This window comes from Stigmatopora nigra, chromosome 5 (assembly GCF_051989575.1).
Source record: "Stigmatopora nigra isolate UIUO_SnigA chromosome 5, RoL_Snig_1.1, whole genome shotgun sequence".
Taxonomy (NCBI): Eukaryota; Metazoa; Chordata; class Actinopteri; order Syngnathiformes; family Syngnathidae; genus Stigmatopora; species Stigmatopora nigra.
Genome location: NC_135512.1, coordinates 12,439,493 through 12,462,362, shown reverse-complemented (window position 1 = coordinate 12,462,362; position 22,870 = coordinate 12,439,493). Strand labels below are relative to the sequence as shown.

Below are 22,870 nucleotides of genomic sequence, written 5' to 3'. Positions count from 1 at the left end.
ACAATGTATTCATACCAAATATTCTTGTGTTTATAGGGTTATACATCTTGCCTTAATTCAGAGGTAAATGATGTAAAGAGGTAAACTATTTTGTTACACTAACATTTAGAAAGACGAAAAAAGAAATCTAGGCCATTTCAATCAATTTTGGCTTGTTCGGTTCAACAAACATTAACTTAACAATGAAAATAAGAGTAGTTTACATGTATACTAACGCACGGTTGGATGGCTTCTCAAGGTTTGGGGTTTGACGCTCAGCCAAAAGAAAGTTGGATTTTGCTACCTTGACAGTCGTTGGTGTCGGCGAAAAATAGAAAGTGTGTGTTTGGAATGAAAAAGCTGTCCTTCCGCTGTTATTTAGCGGTCACTTTCCAAGTACTGTAGTATTTGTAGTTTCACTTAACAATGTCAAGGTGATAAATAAAATAAGGCAACATTTCTGTTAGATATTGTAGAAAATTTGCAGGGGTTCATAAACACAAACTAATGGTGTCATTGGAAAGTAAGCAACAAATTGGATTTTGTTTATTCCGGATGTTTCAACGCATGATTTTTTTTAATAAAAAATCTATCAAATCAGATGAACTGTTTTGATTTGAAATTGTAAAAAGATGAGTTGAGACAAGTCAAGGAAGGTATATGTGAACTCAGCTTTTAGATTAGGTGTATCATCCCCTTCTTTAGGAAAAGATCACTGTTCTATATTGTAAACGATTAAAAATATTTCATAGCACAAAAATAAGTAAATTGGAATTGGAAAAATATACTTAACAGTTGTAGTGTCTCTTACAGTCATACTTTTAATATCTAAATTGTAAACGATTAAAAATGTTTTATAGCACAAAAATAAGTAAATTGAAATTAGAAAAATATACTTAACAGTAGTAGTGTCTCCTACAGTCATACTTTTAATATCACTGACTACATAGGGTTAGTGTAAGATAACTTTTTTATTAATATTCTGCGGTAATCAGGTCCTGTTGCTTCCAGTAACTACCAATATACACTTCTACTTATGTGGCATTTAACTTTTACTCTTCTTTAGCTATTCTTAGATTCTGATTACATACTATGTTTTAGCCTGTCCTATCCAGCTGTTATTCATACAGTATGGTCAATACCTATGCCTCATTAGTTTTGCTGTGCAATAGGAGAATCTGATACACCATCTGTTTTTTATTGGGATGTACATTTACTGGAAATGCAGTTGAACCCCAACATGATATGCTGCTTCTTTCAGATTGCAGACAGAGACGAAGAAGAACACAAATACATTAAATCGGTCTTTAAAGTTCAGATAAATGTAGTGTGCAAATAATCCACAGAGAACAACTGCTTGGTAGCCTAAAATTGATGTCAAAGTATTAGCTGGACACAATTCCAAATACATTGAGTCTTGATGAATGGTCTGTTGCAGGGCTAGGGAAAAAACATTTTTGAGCCAGAAATTAATATTTCTTAGCCATTGAATGAATTTTATTTTTGAGCTCAGAACAAAATTAGTTTGCCCCAGTATTTTCCATTGCGTATCTTTGCAGGTTGAAAACTGGATAGATATTTATCACAGATTTCTTGTTTTGTGTCACCCTTAGAATTAATGCTGAGCTGACTGCTTGAGTGATGTTGAATTTAAGAAACAGGAAAACTCCATTTGGCAAAGAGTTCTCAACAGCTTAATGAACAGAAGCAAAAATCCAATTGAAAACACAAATACAAAATGAAAACACTCTAAAAATGCATGGGGCAGATGCACACACTGAATTAACCACATAGCAAATGCACAACTCCAGTTGGAGCCCCATGACGTTACTCATGAAAACCACAACCGCTAAAGGCACAAGTCAACACGTACTAAATAGTCAATGTCAACACAAATGTGTGTGACTTAGTTTAATTTCACATTGTAAAACTGGTATATTTCTTTTCATATCTAACTGGGCAACATATTAAATATATTTTACAAAACAGTTCTCTCTAGCACAGGGGTGGGCAAACTTTTTGGCCCGGGGGCCACATTGACTTTAAAAATTTGACAGATTGGTCAGTACAAGATATGATACATATAAAAAACTGCATCCGTTAATGGTACATATGAAACATAAACATAAAAAAGGACTAAAGTATTAACATACTCCTCACTCATCATTAAAGTAAAAAGTATAAAGTACAAAGTAAAGTAAAAAGGAATGTATTGAGAAATTATATAATGAGGGGCTGTAAAACACGAAAAACAAATAAGAGGGGACAGAGCTACTGCCACTGGCTTCCGCGTGACAACGCCATCTTGCCGAGAAAAAAAAAATTGGGACAACGTGGGCGTGCCGGACTAAAAAGCCTAATGGCCCGTATGTGGCCCGCGGGCCGTAGTCTGCTCTAGCACCATGAAAAAAAAATATTCCGAAAAAGAAGGTATTTTTGGGAAGTCTAAAACTGAATGATTGTGTTTCAGTTGAATTCAGTTAGCAAAATGTATTCAATATACAACTAAATTGAGTTGCAATCTAGGTCAAAAATGATTTAAAATTGTATGTCAATGAAAAACTGGTCCTTCATGATGACTTCACTGTACTCCCAAATACTTCAAAGTGAGTTTGAGCATCAAAGTCTTTAGCCCCAGGTGGCCTCCTGTTCTCGTCCTCTCGTTCTCATTCCTTTCTTTTTTTTGTCAATGCTCTTCCAATGTTATTTCTTATCTCATGTGCAAGTGATTAAACAGCAGGCCTCATGGAAAACATACTCCTTGTTTTCAAGTATGGATTCCAATGCGGGTTCCTGTTATATTCTAACTGCTCCAAAAAGCCTTTGGAAATGCTCTTCTCCGTTTGATAAAATCTACAGGTTTTTATTTTCATAAAAATTGTAACAAAGAGCTTGTTAAAGACTTTGTCTTCTTCGGATACAAAGGACTATTCATATTCTTAGTGAGTGCTCATTTTCTCCTCTGGCCAGCTGTCTTCCCTCACTGTCACTCTGCTCCTAATGAAAGGTCAGGAAATACGGATGGTACAGTCGCTGCTTTTGTGTTGTAGGGCCAGGAGTTATTTCTGCTTTTTTTGTCATTTGTCTTGACTGCAAAAACAGAGCTACAGTCGACTTGAATGGTTTGTCCGTGCAATGACCTTGACAAAAATCTGGAATCTCTGCCCAGTCTAAGGACTTGAAAGTTATTGTAGAGTTCCCATAGGACACAACAACTATATGAAGAAGAGCTGAGTGCTTTTAATGGATGGTCAGCCAGATTACTATAGCACCACAAGTATGTAGTCAATGTTCTGTAAAGCTGGCAAATGAATAAAAAGATCCAAAAAAGTCACATCTATCTGGACAGAAAGTCTGAGGAATTTATAGCCAGAGAAGGAAAAGTAAGCAATTCTTTTTTTTTGTTTTGCTCTTAAGAGATACTGATTTGATGATGAAGGATAAAGTTATGGTTCTTGGGTGCAAATTCATTCTGCTTTTGGCTGAAAGTACACTTATATTTGCGTTCCCAAGCAACCAAGACAAAACAATTATGTGAGGGGGAAAAAGTAAAGGCAATCTGAGTCACTGAGGTTTGTTAACGGAACTGTCAGGGCTACAGTAAATAATAACCATAGGGTGTATTTACATGACAGCATTCCCAGAAAATGTTAACATTTTTACCCATAGTCTGTGCATAAAAAAAATCCAGAAACATTTGCTTCTCTAGCCTCGCACCTGAAATTGTGTCTTAAATATCTTTTTATGTATGAAACGAGTTTCAACTTTAATCACTCTTTCATCTGGTCCGAATGAGAATGTATTGAGAAAAGATCATTACAATAATAAAATGTGTGCAACATACTGATAGTCTAATACTGATCAACAACAAAATTATACTCTAACTAGGCTAAAATGATGACGGCGTTAGTCATAGAACTGGGAGTGTAGTGATCAAACCAATAGCATGTGTTCAAATTTTGCCCTGTTTAGACCATTTTATCTCCTTTTTAGGTGTTGGATTGTTCAAATCAATCCAATAATACCTTAAGGGACATTGACTTCACTTAGGTCAGCCAAACTCAGTCATGCTATAACAGAAAATGTGAACAACTGTCCAAAATGTTATGGTAAAATTAAAATTATGACTGATTCATTTATCAAGATGATTGTCATGATACATTTTGGTGGTAATGCTGTCCAATATTTACTTATACATGTCCCATTCATGTTTTCACAATCTGTAAAACGTCAACCTAAAGTCGAGGACTGAGTTTAATTTTCCCTTCTATGGTGTCTTCCATTGTGATGTACTTCCACCACTAAGAGCAAAGTTATCTTTACTCCAAATATAGATTGAGGACTGTCACCATGAGGGTAATTGGCACAATTCCAAGTACTAAAGGGTTCATATGTAAGGCTTAAAAAGGTTCATGATAAATAGTCTCAAAGATCATTTTCAATTCTCTGTATGAACGGTTGTTTTTGTTAGTATGATGTAGCCTTAATTCCATTTTGGCCTCACCGCTGTGTTCAGATCTCTAGTCAAAATACAATCTCTGCACAATAGACTGGGTGGATAGATAAATAGAAAGAACTATGCTTCTTCTTGTGCAAAGTCAACATAGAGAATTACCAAGGTAACACCAGGATCCAGATATATTGTTGTAAACATTTTCCAAATGCTCTGGCTTGCTGTCTCTCTCTATCTCTCATTTAGATGTATTTTTCTGTTTTCTTTTCTCCTCTCTTGGTCAGGCTTACAGTCTTTCCATTTTCTGAATTCTCCACTTGTGAGTTTAATTGCTCTCTTTTTGATTTAAAGATGGCGAGCAGGAATTCTAGTAATGTGTATGTATGACAGTATGATTCACTATTGCACTCAGGGATGTGGGGTTGAGGCCATAGTTGTATAACTTGCTACCAAAACTTCCGTGTATATATACAGTAGACATGCCCATGCATGCGAGCACCAACCTGCACAAAAACTATCTACTAAACTGCCTATATGCCTTTTATAAAAATATATAGTGTAATGAGGAAGACAACTTTAATCATGTGCATAGCAGCAGAAACAACCTTGTATAATAATTTGAAACAATGAATGTGTATGTGCTGTCTGAGCTTGCTTATAACTGATCTTAGTTGTCACTGCATTGGCTATGTTCAATCCCGCTGGCATCTTTGGGGCTTAATTTTCCCCTCGTATAATTCTGTGATAGTAGAGTGTTAGCTGTGAAGTGTTAGGGAGGAGCAAGCCACAGCACTTTCCAGACAATTGGACTCAAGTCGTAGGGACTCGGGTCAAGTCAAGTTGGAAATTTGATTATAGTTGTAATCTGACTTGGACTTAAGGGGGGTTGAAAACAGACTTTGACTTGACTTGGTTGGCCCAGCTGGGCCCGAGACTTAATTCAGAAGGCAATGACTTGAGACCCGTATCGAGCCCACTTGACAGACAATGACTTGAGACTTGACAGAACTTGAAAAAAGTTGACTTGGAAAACTTGAAGCAGACACACTGTGCCAAACAGGTGATGCCATAGGCGCATTCTTTTAAAAAAGATGGAAAAGCAGCATTAATGTGAAAACTCGGGAGTAATTAATGCAATAGGTGATGGACTGTTTAATTAATTAAGATTTGTTGGGGCGGAGATAAATTCATCTGAAGGTGGGTGGGTTTCCTCTTACATTTCCTCTAAATTTTCCACCACAAAATCAGTGTGTCCCTTGCCTAGCTCCAGCACCCCCTGCAACCCTTGTTGTATGGTATGGAAAATGAATGAGTGAGTGGTCTGACAGTTATTTGTCTCTCTGTGTGGGCCTGTGTGCATTTGTGTACAAATAAGCTTGCATATATATATGTATGTGCAACTCTTACAGCATTCCAATTTATTTTTGTTATCCGCTAGGTTAATTCTAAATATTTCGGATAAGGAAGCCTATAGTTTCACAAATATGAAAAGGTCTCTTGATACCAGGGTTTTATAAATCCCATCAACCAGTTCTTGCTCCTTGTAAACAACTTTTGGACCCACACAAACATCTGTGTACTGAGGCAATCATCACCTAATCGCTGCCAAGGATCATGAAAAACCTAACATGTTCAGACTCCATTTTGAATGTTTGTTTTGAACTCTGTCTGTCTGTGTAATCCTCATCCACTATGTATTTTCCACAGAGAAAACTACAATAGAATTCTCATGGAATGTTGTGATGCAATAGCAAAGTTAATCTTCTGTCCCCAAAGTCTTGGAAGGTTTATCCATGAAACAATGATTGTTAGTGATACACAGAATACTCTTGATATAGTTGGTTGACTTTTATTAGAAATAGACAAAACTTTAAATCTATGCATTCATCCATCAATCTTCTACTTATCTGAGGTCAGGTATTTGGGCTACTTGTATCTGTGAGGTTTTTTTTGCTTGAGGTCTCCACCCACAGCCCATTCTTTTACCAATAATGAACAACAACAACACGTGATATTCAAACTTTATTTTGTCGTCTAGCAAATATATCCATATATCATGTCTGTCTCTTTATTTGTGTACTGCTTTTCACTCGTTTATTTCTACGTACATACTTGTACGTATACTATAGTGTTGCTTAGCCCTCCAGCTATTGTGAAGGAGTTTCTATTGTAAACATTTACCGGTGGCTGGTGACAAATATAAGTGTGGTGATAAAATTATCATTCTCTGAGATATAGTGTTCCATTGATACAATGTCTTCAAATAGATGAAATATTTTATTAGCAAATTTCTACAATATATTTGTATACTGTATATGACCATGTCAATTTTTGCTTGGATGGTTGGTTATCCATTCTTATTTTGAGCACACGTAGCTGGATAATATCCAGCTTCTAATCTCTCTCATCGGATAAAATTTGACTCTTCCCTCAGACTTAGCCATTCACATCAAAGTTGAGGAATGTTATGTTTTTTTTGTAGTTTTTTTTTTAACCTGGAATGCAGACAGTTTTCCCATGGAGTATTGCTGTGATTGACAGGTAAGCAAGCTGGAAAAGCTCAGAATGTTAAAGTGGCTGTTGGCAGCCATTACTAAGTTTTTAATATAGCTGATATGAAGTAAAGAATAACAAATGGGAATAAAACAATATGGGTCTCCTGGAATTCATTTGATTGTTAACAGAGCAATTCAAATTGGACTAAATCAAACTCCCTTTTTTAAAACATTGTCTATCACACCACTTTTTAAGGATCTCAACCCCAGTCCCAAAAACAGACATTTTGTGACTTAATCCACATTTATGACTGAGAACTGACTAGGATTCCTGAATGAATTGAGCATCAGGTTCATGTGTTTCCCAGAATCATCTAAGAACCAACATGTCTATTTCTTTTTCGCCTAAAGGCAGCACTGATTTCCCTGATTATAGATCAATTATTTTCATGAAAGAATGATAGATTTTTTAATACAAACAATTGTTAAAACCAATGGTTTAGGTATCAGTATTCTTGTCATTCTGATTCCACTTTCATATGCAGTAAATAGTACAACATAGAGTTCATTCTTTTGAGATATCCAACGAACTGAATGGGTGTAAGAGCAGGTCCATCACAGATATAATTATGCTTATGTTTCCCCATTTCTTGCCACCTTTGTTTCATAAATCAAACATCATATTTCACACTTACATTGTCCATTTCTTCAGTACCATACAATAAATAATATGTCATATAAAGCCGCCAAATACTGTTTTTTCAAGGCAAGGGGAGCTTGGCAAGTGAAAAAGTACTGACAGACATAAGGATGCCAATGGAATTATACTCTCCTTATCTGATGGCACATGATATCTCACTCTGCATCAGTTATTTTGCCTGCAATGGGCATTATGTATCAGAATCCATACATATAACATAAAATGTATCAAAGTAGTGTTTTCTAAAAATCTGTCTAACTGCCAAAGTAACTGTAGAAGGCTACTATAGACACACCTCTTTATGAGGTCATGTTGGTCATTTTGATGTTTGTAGGACTTATTTGGAAAAGAAAGTGACTCAATGTAAAAACCTCAAAGTGGGATGGAGTTGTTTATTTGTGTATATGGCAGAAATTAATGATTGAGAAAAAACATATGTGGCTCAATGGTATTTAAATATCTATATCTAAATATATTTTGTACAGATAGTATATAATACTTGGTCGGTGACAATGTAGACTTCTTAAAACTGGAAAGACACAAATATAGTATGTTTATAAATGGGTTAAACATTTTGGAAAAATCTTTGTAACAGTACCACCCAAATTTTCTTCTTTGTAAGCTTGAGGCCAGAGACCTACCATCAACACTCGGTGAATTTGAACATTAGTGGAACAGTCTCCAGACTCTTCAAGCATATAATCTCCCTGAACCTCTCACCTCTCACCTTTTCTGAATTAAATCTTTGAGCTCATGCACCAACTTTTCTACCCACCTCGCCAATTTTAAAAATTATTTTTTTTCTGTGATTGTTTTTTTCCCCATTTCATTAAATATACAAGCAACCAACTAAGCACTCTATTTTTTTATTCTTCTCAGTGTCTGTTGAAGAAATGCTCTAAAACACTTGACGTGGCTGAAATGAGCTTTAACAAATCAAGCATTAGAATTGGCTCACGTGCTAAATCATAAGCAAACTTCTTTCACTTAAACAGGATTAACCCAAATAAAGAAAATCATGCTTAGAAATTGATCCAAACAGATTTTGCAATAATTTGTCCAGAAGTAAAAATAATGTAATGGTTTTTGTAGGTAAATAAAATGATTTGTGTATTTTTTGGAAAAATCAACATGCTGTTAAGTTTTCAACAGTGTACACTGTTGTCATCTTGGAGCCAATACAAAACAAGGAGGTTTTTCTTCCTCCTGTCCTTTGTTGTGATTCCAAAGGAGGCTTGTCTTGCTCTCTGATCAAATTTTCCTCTCAGCCCTTAAGTTTCTTTTACTCATTCATCTCTCTGCTCTTATAAGGTTACACAGAAATCACTTTATTGGCGTCTGCTGTGTCCAAAGGTCAACAGCCAGTCCCTGAACCTCGTCTATTTTCATTGCAATACGCCTGCCAATGGATATTTAATAGGATTAAAACAATAATAATAGTCTGTGAATAAATACACACGCACAAATTTACTCAAGAGACAGTTAAGGTTGAATTCAAATCACAATGAGTGTATGAAAAAACTTTAAGAAGTCCAATTTGTAGCTGCATCTGGATTGGTTATGCTGATGTAATCATTCTGTAATTTAATTGAAATCATGGTTCCATGAACATTAGTTTTCCCCACAATTAAACTTCTTGAGGAATTAGATAATCGATAAAAAACACAATTACTTCATTACAACATGCTGCTACTTCATTATATGGTTAGTCCTGGACAATACAACTTGGTTGTCATTGTGATAAAGATATAGGTGCAAATTCAAGTATTCTTTGGAACCACAATCAAATGTTTCTCATATCCCTTTTTGTCTAATTAGCCATCTGTATTTCCCTGTGACACCATGTTGACCTGGTTAGCTATTTCACATTTAAAATCATATCAAACCTAATCCTGTCCCTCTGGTTTAATCATAACATTATCTAGGCCCATAGTTCAATTTAAAAAGCAAAAGCATACAAGACTGACCTGATCAAAACTGACATAGGCACATTGAAGGTTTCTGTTTTCAAGACTTTCATTAAGAAATTGGCTGAATACAACTGCTTCCCTCCATTACTGCGTAACGTCAGAAAACTAATCTTAAAATTACTCTCCAATTCCTTCCAGATATTCTGAAAGAGAACTAACAGATGTGACCCAAATGGAAGGGGATTAAGTCATAAAGGGATGAAGAAAAGCAAAGACATATTTCGTTGAAGGGGAAGACACCTTTTGCACCCGGTCGTCCACTCTCTTCAGGGCCTAGTTCCCTGCTCAGCAAGTTGTGTTAGGGAAGTTGGTCAACTGCAACGCAGCCTCTCCTCTGTCCTTTGTTCACCACACAACCCCCAGGCTTCTTAATCCTATCAAACTAAAATACAAAAGGAACGTTAGACCCACCTTGGGGCAAGAGAGTCACAATAATACACTGTTCTTTAGGGGGCCAAGCGGATCACTTTGAGTTAATAAGTGGAAAGAAAAAATGGCAATTGTCATACCAGAGCCCTGAACAGTTTAGAGGTTATGGGTGAAGTCACCAAGGGTTTGTCCTGATGGTTCCTTTTTATTGTCGATAGACATTAGTATCTTGATGCAGCACGTGAAATTAACCATATTTAGTTCATTAGTGTGTCTTGTTTGTTCTGCTCCTGCTAGACTCACTCATCAAAACTCTGTTGCTGCTGCCGTAAAAGAAATACTGTAGGAGAAAGTACTTTTAATTTATGCAGAATGTTTTTATTGCATATATTTGTCTGGGCAATTGATTGTCAGGACTGCCCTATTGTGGCCTGTTTTCTGGCCAAATCTGTAATAAAAGGCAAAATGCTTCTCTGTCATCAAATGGCAATAAGGCAGCATTAGCGTCAAATGGCTCACTGATGGGATCTTTCTCGTATAAGGGAACCTTTACTTGCTGAGCAGTTGGATCAGTGTGAATTCGGCCAATTGAATATGAGCAACCTGCCTTTTTAACCTTTTTTTGTCGTTTCAAATCCTATTCATTCTGGGAAACACATTACTATTATTGCCAATTTTAGTTAGTTTACTGAATATTAAAATGCTAATTTTTAATTCTTTCTGTGATTCCAGGGTCTGAGTTTGCCCAAGACCCCAGTGTGGTCGCAGCGCCTTCATGGAACACGTCTAGTGATGGTAAAGAAGCACACACACAACACAGATGCAGTGACCTTTTATGTTAAGCATACACTATACTAGATACTCCTGTCTTTTTATTCTCTACAGTACATTTGGCTTCACCACAAAATATAGTACATATAGTACTATTACTACTACTACTATAGAGTAAATGCATATACAATTTACCTACATTACATTGCATTTAACATGCTTTGTGTGTCTCCTGAAGTTGCATTTAAGAAGGTGTTGACAAATGAATGCGTACCACACTTTTCCACATAAGCGACTGTTGAACAAAACTGATGGAACAAATTACATACATCTGATCAACCTGTGACCATTGCCACAGGTCAATTTCCCTAATTTCCACTAACCCACTTATATTTTTGCCTTGTAATCAAGGTTAAAGTAGAGCCTGAAATGTAAACATTATCTTTTACTGATTCTAAGTATAGTTTATGTCTACTGTTTAATGTGTTGATTTTTTTTCATCCCTGGGACTACATGTTCAATCATTTATTCCGATCTAACATGAAGTAAAATACAGAAAGCAATAAGCCTCAACATCATGATCACATGTGAGCTATAATAACAGCCAATACAAAATCTTTAGCAAAGTTTCTGCATTTAATTGACACTCTAGTACATATTATCATCATTATTCGTATTTCCTTTGCTGTATGTGGTTGTCTTGAAACTATGGCATCAGAACAGTAAGTGCTGCATATTTTCAAATCAATATTGTTGATAATTGTAAAACGTATTAACCATTTTCTTAAGACAACTGTACAACAACCCAAAAGTGAAAGTTACCATATATCATCCAACAAATCCCATTGTTTTCTTGGTGTCATCACACTTTTCTTTCCACACTTTAGTACGACCCTTTCTGTCAGTTCTGTAACTCAAATCATATCGCTTCTCTTGCCCATTAGGGCCATCTGGATCAGAGGTCAAGGACTAGTTCTTTTTTTAGCTGGATAAGAAGTATTAGGCCAAAGGTTTTAGTTTGTTTTCTTAAGTGTTCCTCGAGTTGGCAATACCACAATCAGAGTTGTCCTTTAGGGGTGCAGAGAGTCAACATCCGCTCTGTCATCCGTGAAGCTGCCCTGACTAGGAAGGCCCTGAGCATTATTAATTTTGCAATTTTTTGCTGTCTTGTTTTGGTTTGGGTTGTTTAATCAAATCTCAACTGAACCACAACATCCGTCCCAGAACGCTTTGTACATGGAGGGAAAAGATTTTTGCTAAACTCCTACGCTAGATGCAACATTGTCATTTTAAAACAAAAGAAGCAACGTTAATGAGGCTGGTTGTGTCTAAAGCGGTATCAAAGTAAAAATCATGCACATCAGATGGGTACAGTTGTGGTGAAGCTAGTCCTTTTGTGTGTATCATTTTGAGTTTAGTTCCATAGCCAACATCTGTTCCTTATCCGATGGATGGATGGTGTTTGTACCACCTGTTTTGTCTTCAGGCAGGGAACGGTTTAGATTGACCAAGAAGACAGCATTTAGGTAGCGTGACTTTATCAGCATGCATCAGTAGCAGGAAGTTATGCTGAAAGAGTCTCATTATTGGGTTCAGCAATACTGGCATGTAATTAGTGGTGTTGATAGTTGACATAGTTTTTCTTTTTTCAGGTTTCTTTTCCTTTTTCTTTATTCCTTCCTGTCGTCTCGCAGTTGGGGAGCGACACAGCTTTAATGAAATTCACCTTTAGCCATCGCTGGCAGCGCTACAGAGCTGACTCCTTGGTGTGTGTTTAGTTAGCTGCAAAGACGCTCGGGTTTCTGGGATTGGCCCCTCACTGAGCTCGGCCTGCAAAGCACTCTTCCTCTGTGATGGTTCACATATAGAAGGCAATGTTTCTGCTCAAGCAAAAAAAATGTTGTGCAATCTAACAGTTCGAAATATGAATTGTTTGTGTGCATTTTTGGTGGCATGAGGGGTTGCTCGTGTTTACATATGTGCTGCTGGATGTGAGTATGTGATTGCACAAAACCGCTGCAGGAAAATGAGAGTTGATGACAGGACACCATTTAGTCGGCCACCACATGAAAGGGGAAATGTGCAAGAACGGTTTAAATTTCACAGTAATCAGTGTGCCATATACCAAAAACATTTACCACAAGACAATTGCATGCAGAGTTGTTTTTTCTTCAAATGTCCTCTCAACTTTGCTTATGTCTCTTCTTAACACACTGCCTTTGAATTGTGCATGTACTCCTCTGTGAGACTTGCAATACTAATTTATGGGTTTACGTTTATGCCTATTGTGAATAAACTCTAGTGAAGATAGTTAATTGGGTAAATAATGACTGCGTCCAAAATGGTTCAAGCAAATGGACCTGTTTAGTACCCTCATATTTCAAGTTTAAATTAATAATAAGTTGTGCCTTTGAGCACACTACGACAAGAACACAGCTTAGCATGTATAATGGATGCACAGGACGGATTTGATGAATATTGCAATAATACTTTCTCATTGGATACATAAATAAAAACACCAAATCTTTGGTATGACATGGATTTGATATATTTTCGTATTGATTTTGCTGGTTTAGAAACCATCTTATGTTTGTTCACATAGTAAGAGAATGCATCACATATGGGTAAAAAAACAACAACATTTGAATTGACCTGTAGTGTGAAGATAGACCTTGTTAACTATTGCATCAGCTAGAAGCTAGATAATTGAAATGTGATTTCAGTTCAAACTGAATTATTGAGTAATTGGTGCTGTCGCTGTAAATTGAAGTAGGAAAGCTTACCTCCTGATAGAAATATGCCTTTCTGTCTGCAAGCTCACGTCAATACTACACTCCTTTAGTGAATTTCCAGCCTAATAAAGTATTTTAGTAGGTTATATTCTTTCATCTTCCATTCCACTTATCCTCGAGAAGGTCACAGGAGTGTTGGAGCCTATGCCAGCCAGAAGTATGTTTCGTATTCTTTAAAACATAATTATGTGATTAAAGTCCCTCAATCCACATACTCATAATTTTCCCAGTTTTTATTTTTGCATTGTCTTCATTACTCGCCTTTTTAACCCACATTGTTATTTCAACAAATGCTGAATTAGATGGTGTTTTGGCTCAATGTGTAATGAAAAGGTTCAATTCTCACTTTTAGAACATTTCGCAAAAATAACTGCTATGTTTAGTCACAGTCTTGCCAATTCTTCACACACACAATCAGTTCACCAGGAATAATTACGAGTTCAGTTTCTTATTCAAGGACTCTTTGGCAGAAACATTGTCTAAAGTGTCCACTATTTGATTTAACAAGCCCTTCAAACAAATAATCAAGGTAAAATAAGATGATTAAATGTAAGGCATTTTGGAACGGCTTTTACATAATGGAGAGCCAAGTCCTAACTGAGGTTACATAGGTATTGCAGCCTTTAATTTAACTTTCATTTTTTTATTTCTATTTAAGAAATTGCTACATTTTTATACTGTATATTAGCATTTGTAATTACCTCAACTGCCATGAGAGATTTATAGGAATGTAGAAAATGAATGCCTATTCATTTTCTGGGACATCGTAAGGTAGTTTTTACAGGATTTTATTCACGTTTTTTTCAACTTTTGGCTAATTTAAGAAACAATTGTATTACGATTGGGATGTACATGCTATTGTTAAATTCATCATCATCACATAACGGAAATAAACACATTTGGGGTCTGTTATAGAAAAAAAAATGCAACCAGCAACTGATGAATCATGTTAATGTGAGCCCTTCTGATACCTCTTTGAGTTAATAAACATTAGACAATGTTCTTATACTATGTTTGGTTTCTAAAAAGTATATTCCCATGGGAACATGTTTGTCTAGGGTAGGAAGCCACATGTGGCTCTTCGCTAACATGTTTGCTAAAAAATGGAAACCGCTGGTAACGAAGCTGAGATACTACGTCTTGAGCTGCTTTTTTTTGCATTAAACTCTTCTGAAATGCATACTCTCGTTAATTAGCAACTGCATAAGAATATTGTCAAAAGTATTCAGAGTTTTTTCCACTTTGAAAGTGGTAAAATTACAAAAAAAGACACCCATTTACATGTATTTTGACTTTTAAATTCGAAGTATGCATCTCAAGGAATAACATTAGAAAATATGAATTGTTTATGGCTCTCTTTGTCAAAAAGGTTACCGAGCCCTGGTCTAGGGCTTTGATTTCAGCAGCCAGAAAGCACAACTGTTATGAAAACATACATGTCTACAGGATAAGGTCCAATCTTTTGACCAACAACTCCAGAAATGCACATTCAATGCCTGAAGACTTCCAGATTTCCTTAAAAATAATTGAAGTCATACTAGATAATAGTTGTTAACTAGTTAATTCCTTCCGAAGAGATTACACTAAATTAGAATGTGCACTTCACAAGTAACACAAATACCTTGAGTGTTTATTTGTGAAGGGTTGTAAATTCATGCAAAGCTAGATGTCAAATTCCACGCTGGTTGAAAGTCGGATCATGGCAAGGAGACCATATCCTACAACATACATCAAATTGGTCCATGTGACTATCATTCCAGAAGGTTCCCTGTGGTTTGAAAAGGAAAACCATAATTTATTGGTGATTACAAAGACAAATATGTCTGGCTTAAAAGTCAAACTTGGCTGTGGTAGTGTCATGATCTGCTTGTACCTGAGTGCTCTCAGGATAAGCTGTAACTCACTGAGAGAGAACGAAAGATAACATGCATGTGCCATAATAAAGCACAAGAATATCCCCTCAATTTGGAAAGTGGCCTTCAGGTCAGTTAAATAACTGAATAACAGCCCGTAACACACCTGTGAAATATCCACTGGATTGCTAAAGATAAACAAAGAACAGAACGGAGCCAAGTGGCTAAGTTTGTTACGAGACATAAACTCTATTGTGCATTGTGGGAAAACTACAATGTGAGATCTCTAAGATCCACCATTGACATTAATATCTTAATTGACGACTGGAGACCAATCTAGCCTGTAGTACGCCTTTTTCCCCCTACTCCGCTGGGATGGGCTCCATCACCCCGCAACACTGTCAAGGATCGGTGTTGAAAATGAATGTTTAAGTCATTTCTGTGATCAGAGTAGATTTTTTGTGTCATTCAATTATGCAGAATCTGGATTCCATTACATATTGTATAAAACGGTGGTAGATTTAGTCACTTATTTTGTTTTGCTATGTTTGCTATGTTCCAGGGCCATTTTTTATTCGCCTTGAGAGTCCTTTGAACAACATCACCACATCCCTGGGCCTGACAGCTGAACTGTTCTGTAGGGTGTCTGGCAACCCACCGCCGACAGTGCGCTGGCTCAAAAATGATGCGCCTGTGGTACAGGAGCCACGCCGGATCTCGTACCGGTCCACACCGTATGGGTCACGTCTTCGCATCCGTAATCTGGACACCACAGACACTGGCTACTTCCAGTGTATGGCAACCAATACCCATGGCACTGTGTCTACTACTGGTGTGCTATTCGTCAAATTCGGTAAGAAAACTTGTAAATGTAGTGCTGAGTGGTCTAAAAATGTCTGCTATACTTAAAATGAATGAGGTTCTGATGGCACAGTCAAAGCATTTTATGAGCAGTGTTTAACACTTTCGCTATGATTTCACCCTTTTTCTGAGTCCGCTTTTCCTGGTGGTGATCTGGTTTCAATTAATAACACTTGCTCTTTTCTTACTTGTAGCTAGCAACCAGACTCATGGAGTCAAATCTGGTTATAATAATATATATCCATTTGTAAAATATTCTCTTCTTTCGTCTTCTTTTTCAGATCCGCTGCCTACACCTCTCCAAGGAAGGCCAACGTAAGTTTTTAAATCACAATGTACCGCATCTGTCCGTATCTTCTTTTGCGTTATGGTTGACTTAAGGGAGTTATGTTGCCCTATGCTGTTGCCATGTTTCTGTTTATATTCCGGTGGACGTTCCAGTCATATGAATAGTATGTTACTGTTCTTCCATTAAAAAAAAGTGCACATAAAAACTCTCCACAGTCCACACATGAGGAATCATTCACATCATACTATGGGCGAGGCTCCAATATTATTTTATTTTATTGCTGCCACTTTCCAGTTCTGAGATCAGGGAATTATTCCCAGCCTCTGGCCTATCTGCATGGGTTTTCTTCGGGTTCTCTGGTTTTCTCCCATATCCTAAAAAACATGTATGGTGGGTTTATAGAACACTCCAAAATTTCCCCGGGGTGTGAACGCAAGTGGTTCTTTGTCTCAATGAGCTCTATGATTGGCTGGCACCCTATGGCAGATACTTCACTAATTCCCCACATTTACCCGAGAGAAGCCGGCATCTCCTCAACCCTATTGAAGATAAGCAGTACAGACGTGCAGAAATGTGTCATGTTCTTTGTTGCTTAAGGAACATACAATGTGCTGTCTTATCCAGGCCTTAAATCAACAGTTTTTAGTCAACTTGTGTGATTGCACCAGTCTTGAGCAAATTAAATGAATTGGAAAATGGATTCTTATGACAGCAGCTGAGGTAGAGTGGCTGTCGGCTGATCATCACTGCTGCTAATACTTAGTGTCATGGCCAACGTATGAGCTGTAAAATTGGTTAGCAGCTGTCTAGAAGACAGGGTCACCTAATGATGTACCTCATACCACAGCTGCCATACCAGACATTTAGTGCAGAACCTTGTTGCATTGAATAAAACGTGTTCACTACTATGTTAGACATCTCACATACAGGGAACATGTCTTACCCACTACCTATCTGAATGAATGAAATGTGTTGTTTTTCCCTTCGGTCTGTGCGGTCATTTTGAGCTCGAGCTTATTGACCTTGGCTATTCATGTGGTGTCTATATGTGTGTGGTGCGAGTGTTAATATAGCTCCTGAGGGTTAGGTTTTGAGTTGCAAATGGCGAGAAGTCTAAACTTAAACAAAAAAAACCTAAATATTTAACTAAAGCTATTGTGACATTTTCTTCCATTGGGTAAAAATAGGTTTTGGGCTGTTTTTATGGACATGTGTTTTTCCATTTATTTGCTAAAGAAAATAGACCCTTCATTTTTCAGTTACCTCTTTGTTGAGGTCATAATCTCAGTGATACAGATGGTAGGTTTTTGAAAAGATGGATTTCCTCACTCCAGTCATAATTTCACTGCTTATGTTGCTATACGATGAAATCCAATGAGTAGGAAAATAACAGATTTTGTTTTTGTAGAATGAAATACAGGCCTACAGTCCTACAAATATGTTATTGTGATTTAAATTCCATTGCTCCTTGGTTAGGCTAAACTTTGCCAGAAAAAATAATAATAATGCTTTTTATTTATTTTCTAGATATAAATGATAGAATTTGTAGAACAAATAAATTACACACTTTCAAATATAAAAAAACACAACATTTTGACAATTATCTTCATCTTTTTTGTCGGCCTCGTAGCTGTGGGATCCTGGGTTCAAATCCAAGTCGGTCCACCTGTGATGTGTTTGCATGTTCTCCGCAGGCCTGCGTGGGTTTTCTCTGGGTACTCCAGTTTCCTCCCACATTCCAAATACATGCATGGTAGGCTGATTGGACACTCTAAATTGCCCCTAGATATGAATGTGAGCATGAATGGTTGTCCATCTCTTTCATGCCCTGTGATCAGCTGGCCACCGATTCAGGGTGTCCCCCGCTTGCGGCTTGAAGTCAGCTGGGATTGGCTCCAGCACCCCACAAAACCCTATTGAGGATAAGGCGGTTCAGAAAATGAATGAATAGAACAAAGAAAATAAAACTGTAAACTCTGAACCCTTAGCAAAAACAGCCTAAACATGGCAAATGTATTACTTTGGCTAGAAATATGAACTTTTTCTTAAAGCACAAAGCAGGTGACAATATCGAGCACATTTTGTTTCGGTTAGCGGAAACAATTAATATTGGATATGACATTTTAAGTGCTTGAACATGTTATTTTCTGCAGCATACACAATCTCGATCGAGCAATGTCAATGCACAACCTTTGATTTGAAGTACCCACTTGCCTATACCCATTGGTAACAAACACATTCATTTTCTGTACCGCTTATCCTCACAACGGGTGCTAGAGCCGGCACCAGGCACACTGGTGGTCAGCCAATTGTAGAGCACGAGAAGATGGCCAACCGTTCACGCTAACACTAGGGGCAATTCAGAGTGTACTAGCCAGGACGAGATGACGGCTGGGAACTCTGTAAACTCCTTTAATTATGATAAATTCAAAACATTTTTGTTTTTACATACTGCTTCTAGAGTGGGGTGTAAAAGAGAGGTTTGTGGAATATTGAGTTGCTCATTTGTTGCCTCTGGCCATCAAAGACTTCAAGTCTCAAGTAGTTATTTGGCTAGTCGTTAGTGGCCAGATGAGTTGAGGAAACCATTGGTGAAGGCCAAGAGACAGAGAATGGTAATGATGTTCTCGTTTAATTGACGGTCAGGCAGCCAATAACTTTATTTCCCAAGAAGTCATGGCCATTCCTTGAAGTGACGCCTCACATCCTTATTTTTATTACTTGTGCCTGATGAATTTCAAATCCACTTCAGTTTTCATCCATGAGTATGTCAACAGTTATCCTCCACCAAAAAGGAGACGGTTACATTTCCGCAATACCGTTCATCGACGCTCTCTTCCATTCATCATCCTACTGCGTCCCTCTCTTTTCTCTGCATTGGTCCTGTTTTCATAGAGCCTGAACAAATACAAGTTAAGGGGAAAACGTTTCGCTTGCCAAAGAAAGAACACACCCACCAATGCCTGCATTCTCTTTCCCTCACCCTCCATCCTCCCCTTTTCCCCGCCACACTTTCCTTTTTTGCAGGGTAAAAAAAAAGAGCAATGATGGAAATGTCGGGAGGGTGAAAGAAAAACTGTGTTAGGCGAGTGGGAGGACGGTAGTACCATTAACACTCTGGCTGCATGTTGTTCTTTGATTCCTGACCGTGCTTGGATGTGATGACTTGTGTTTAGCTCAAGGAAGGTTTAGCTGTAAGCCCACATCACACTCAGCTAATAACTCAGTCTTGCCTTTTAAAACGGGTTGTCTGCTCAGCACCAATTATTCTCTACTGACCAGTCGCTGATCCATTCTGGTCGAGTTCCAGACTAGTACTATTAAATCTCATCTTATCTCATTTTTTAACCGCTTTATCCTCACTAAGGTCGTGGGGGTGCTAGAGCCTGTCCCAGCTGACTTCGGGCCAGAAGTGGGGGACACCCTAAATTGGTGGCTAGCCAATCGTAGGGCACGAGGTGACAAACAACCATTTACGCTCACACTCATAACTAGGGGCTATTTACAGTGTCCAATAAGCCTACCATGTATGTCTTTGGAATGTGTGAGAAAACCGGAGTAGCTGGAGAAAACCCACGCAGGCAGGTAGAACATGCAAATAAATAACCGAACCTATATAAATACCTACAGACCTATATACATTTACTTCAAGACGCTAGTTCCCGAGAGGATCAAAAGATTAAAACAATAAGTGGGTTTGGCTTTTTTATGCTTTTCCTTCCACAATATTACCTTCTACAGATTTCTCCACTTAGTTGAACTCAAGGGTTTCCATACTAATTTCAGTGACTTTACATACAGTACTAAATATTGTCATTTGGAAACCAAATTCAATTGAACAAAAATATACTGATCACTCAAAATGATTTATGAGGTGAGGGCAAAAGACACAAAGTTGTGTCAGGTATAAATAATCTGCAGAAATACAGTAAATGACAGGAAGGTTAAAAGGACAGCAAAGTGAGAGAATGTGTTCTTTGTTAAAGGTGGCTGCTTTACGTTAACGTGGAAGCGAACACCAGAGAAATCAGAAACGAACTGAAGGATAAGAAAGGGGGACATTGCGCTGTTTTGCAATTTTTCTTTTTTGACATTGTGTAGAGAGTAGAAAAATGTGAACATTTACAGGAATATAAACAGTGCCAGCAGCAGAGTTCAAGGTATTAATCTTTTCAAACGGAGAAAAGCCTACTGTAAACAGAGACGGAGACTTTGTGTGTTGGCTATGTTCCATTAAGTACCATTTCTGTATCTATGTGTATATATAGTATGTATAAGTAGTTTGGAAAATGAATGAATGGAATTAAATAAATATCTCCGGTTGATTAGCACGTCGGCCTCACAGCTCTGGGGTCCTGGGTTCAAATCCAGGTCGGTCCACTTGCGTGGAGTTTGCATGTTCTCCTTGGGCGTTATTGGGTTTTCTCTGGGTATTCCGGGTTCCTCCCACATTTGAAAAACATGCATGTTAGGCTGGACACTCTAAATTGCCCCTAGATATGAGTGTGAGTGTGAATGGTTGTCCGTTTCTTTAATGCCCTGATTCAGGGTGTCCCCCTCCTTAGGCTGGCAGTCAGCTGGAATAGTGTCCAGCACCCCCATGACTCTTGTGTGGATAAGCAGTTCAGTCTTTTGTGATTTTATAATTATTTTGACCAAGTTACTCTCTGGATGTTTACTAAATGACTCTATTCAATAGAGTCATTTAGAAATATATTCATGGCACAGAAAGCTGATTCAATAGAGTCTATTGAATCAGCTTTCTGTGCCATGAATATATTTCTATAGTAACAGGTTTAGAAACACACATTAATTGGTTTTAATTTGGCAGCCATCAGCTATAGTTAGAAATTGTCGATTCTGCTGTGACAAAGTCTGAAGTCCATACCTAATCATACAGCGCAATTAATTGGACTTCTTTTAAACACTACTGAGGCATGTGTCTCACCAACAGCACACAACAAGATGATTGACAAATTAGTTTAAGGAAATCCTTTCCAAGAAGTATAAGCTAACTCACAGGCATTAGAAAGCTTCACAGAGTAATTGCCTTCAATCCCTTTTCCTTATTTACAGCTGTCTGGGCAGCCTTATGAAGTAATAATTGTGCATCACTGTGTCACACTGATCCCCACTATTTTTTTTCCAGAAAGTTGAGGGATTTATCAAGGCTGAATTTATATGCCAGCATCAGCAGTCCTCTATCATGTTTTAAGTAGGAAAGTCATTTTCCAATCATTTGCTCTCTTTCCTGCCTATGATATTTTGGAATGGGAGTCTGGCTTGTGTTTTTTTTTTTTATTTGATTGCAATTGAAACCCTGAAAAATTCCACGCAAGCCTGGGGAGAATATTGTAATGTTGCTGTAATATTTAATTTAATATTGTAAATGTTCTGCTTATATGGCCAACATCCAACAACTACTGAAAAACTCTGGCAGTTAAATATTTTCATCTCGAGTCTATTTATTGTCAAAACAATGCACTTGTCTCGCTACATTAACTGAACTGTATGTTCAAGGTTATCGAGATAATTGCCTCAACTGCTCATTCTCCGGAGCTGCAATTCTCTGGCAGGTTATTGTTGTGTTAAGATATGCTTTTTAGATAAATGTCCTTATTTGAAAGCTGTTGCAGTCAGGTTATTTTTGGTTCAGGAAACAAATGAAGAATTGGAAAGTTGTTCAGGTTTAGAGCCAGTACCGCATGGAGCTGCCTCCCTGATCATAAAACACTTCGCTCTGAGTGCAAACTTGCCTGTGTGATGGACTGAGTCTGGATTTCAGTTTCACTTCTCTTCACCTCAGTGCCAGTGGCAACACTGCTTTGGTTCTTAGATAACGACCAGGATTTATGACGACCTGCTGCAAGACACGGGCGCAGCCGTTTAAACTCAGCGGTTGACAAGCCCACTCACTTTTTTTGGGGTTTGCATTGCTCCTCTGCCACATGTTGATCCACTTCAGCACGCCATATCATACACATGCAGGGGGTCAGACACTTTTAATTCACTCTTAAATTATTTTAAAAAGCATTTCTCTCATTGTAATCTCACGAAGATTGCGTACTATTACCACAAATAATTGTACTATAAGTAATAGTGTTTTACTTTGTCTTTAGATCCATATTTTTATTTTAATAAATCACGTATCTATTTTTCATTTTAATGATTAACTGATTTGCACCTTGTTTATGGGCCTTTCTCTTCGAAGAAAAGTATTTGGATGAGCCCATTTTAAAAATTTGCTCAACAGCTAGATTATGACTTGTAGATATTTATGTTAACCTAAGGCTAACAACTACTAAGATTAGTGACAGAGTTGGCACTGGGTCTAATTA

At 37.5% G+C, this 22,870-nt stretch overlaps 1 protein-coding gene and 1 long non-coding RNA gene across 3 annotated transcripts in view; both read left to right on the top strand.

The window, feature by feature from the left end:
* The window catches only part of LOC144197020 (uncharacterized), a 51,175-nt gene extending 40,743 nt beyond the window's left edge, over positions 1-10,432 (top strand). Inside the window, exon 3 of the long non-coding RNA XR_013326458.1 lies at positions 9,736-10,432. This is a non-coding gene — a long non-coding RNA (uncharacterized LOC144197020). The remainder of the gene's footprint in view (positions 1-9,735) is intronic.
* Positions 10,433-10,558: 126 nt separating this feature from the next.
* ror1 (receptor tyrosine kinase-like orphan receptor 1) overlaps positions 10,559-22,870 on the top strand; it is a 29,028-nt gene continuing 16,716 nt past the window's right edge. For both annotated transcript variants that reach the window (XR_013326493.1, XM_077717891.1), the window contains exons 1-3: positions 10,559-10,761; positions 15,945-16,235; positions 16,525-16,558. Coding sequence is in view for 1 of the 2 variants with exons in the window: in XM_077717891.1 (XP_077574017.1) it covers positions 16,178-16,235; positions 16,525-16,558 (92 nt within the window). In the remaining variant the exon portion in view is untranslated. The remainder of the gene's footprint in view (positions 10,762-15,944; positions 16,236-16,524; positions 16,559-22,870) is intronic.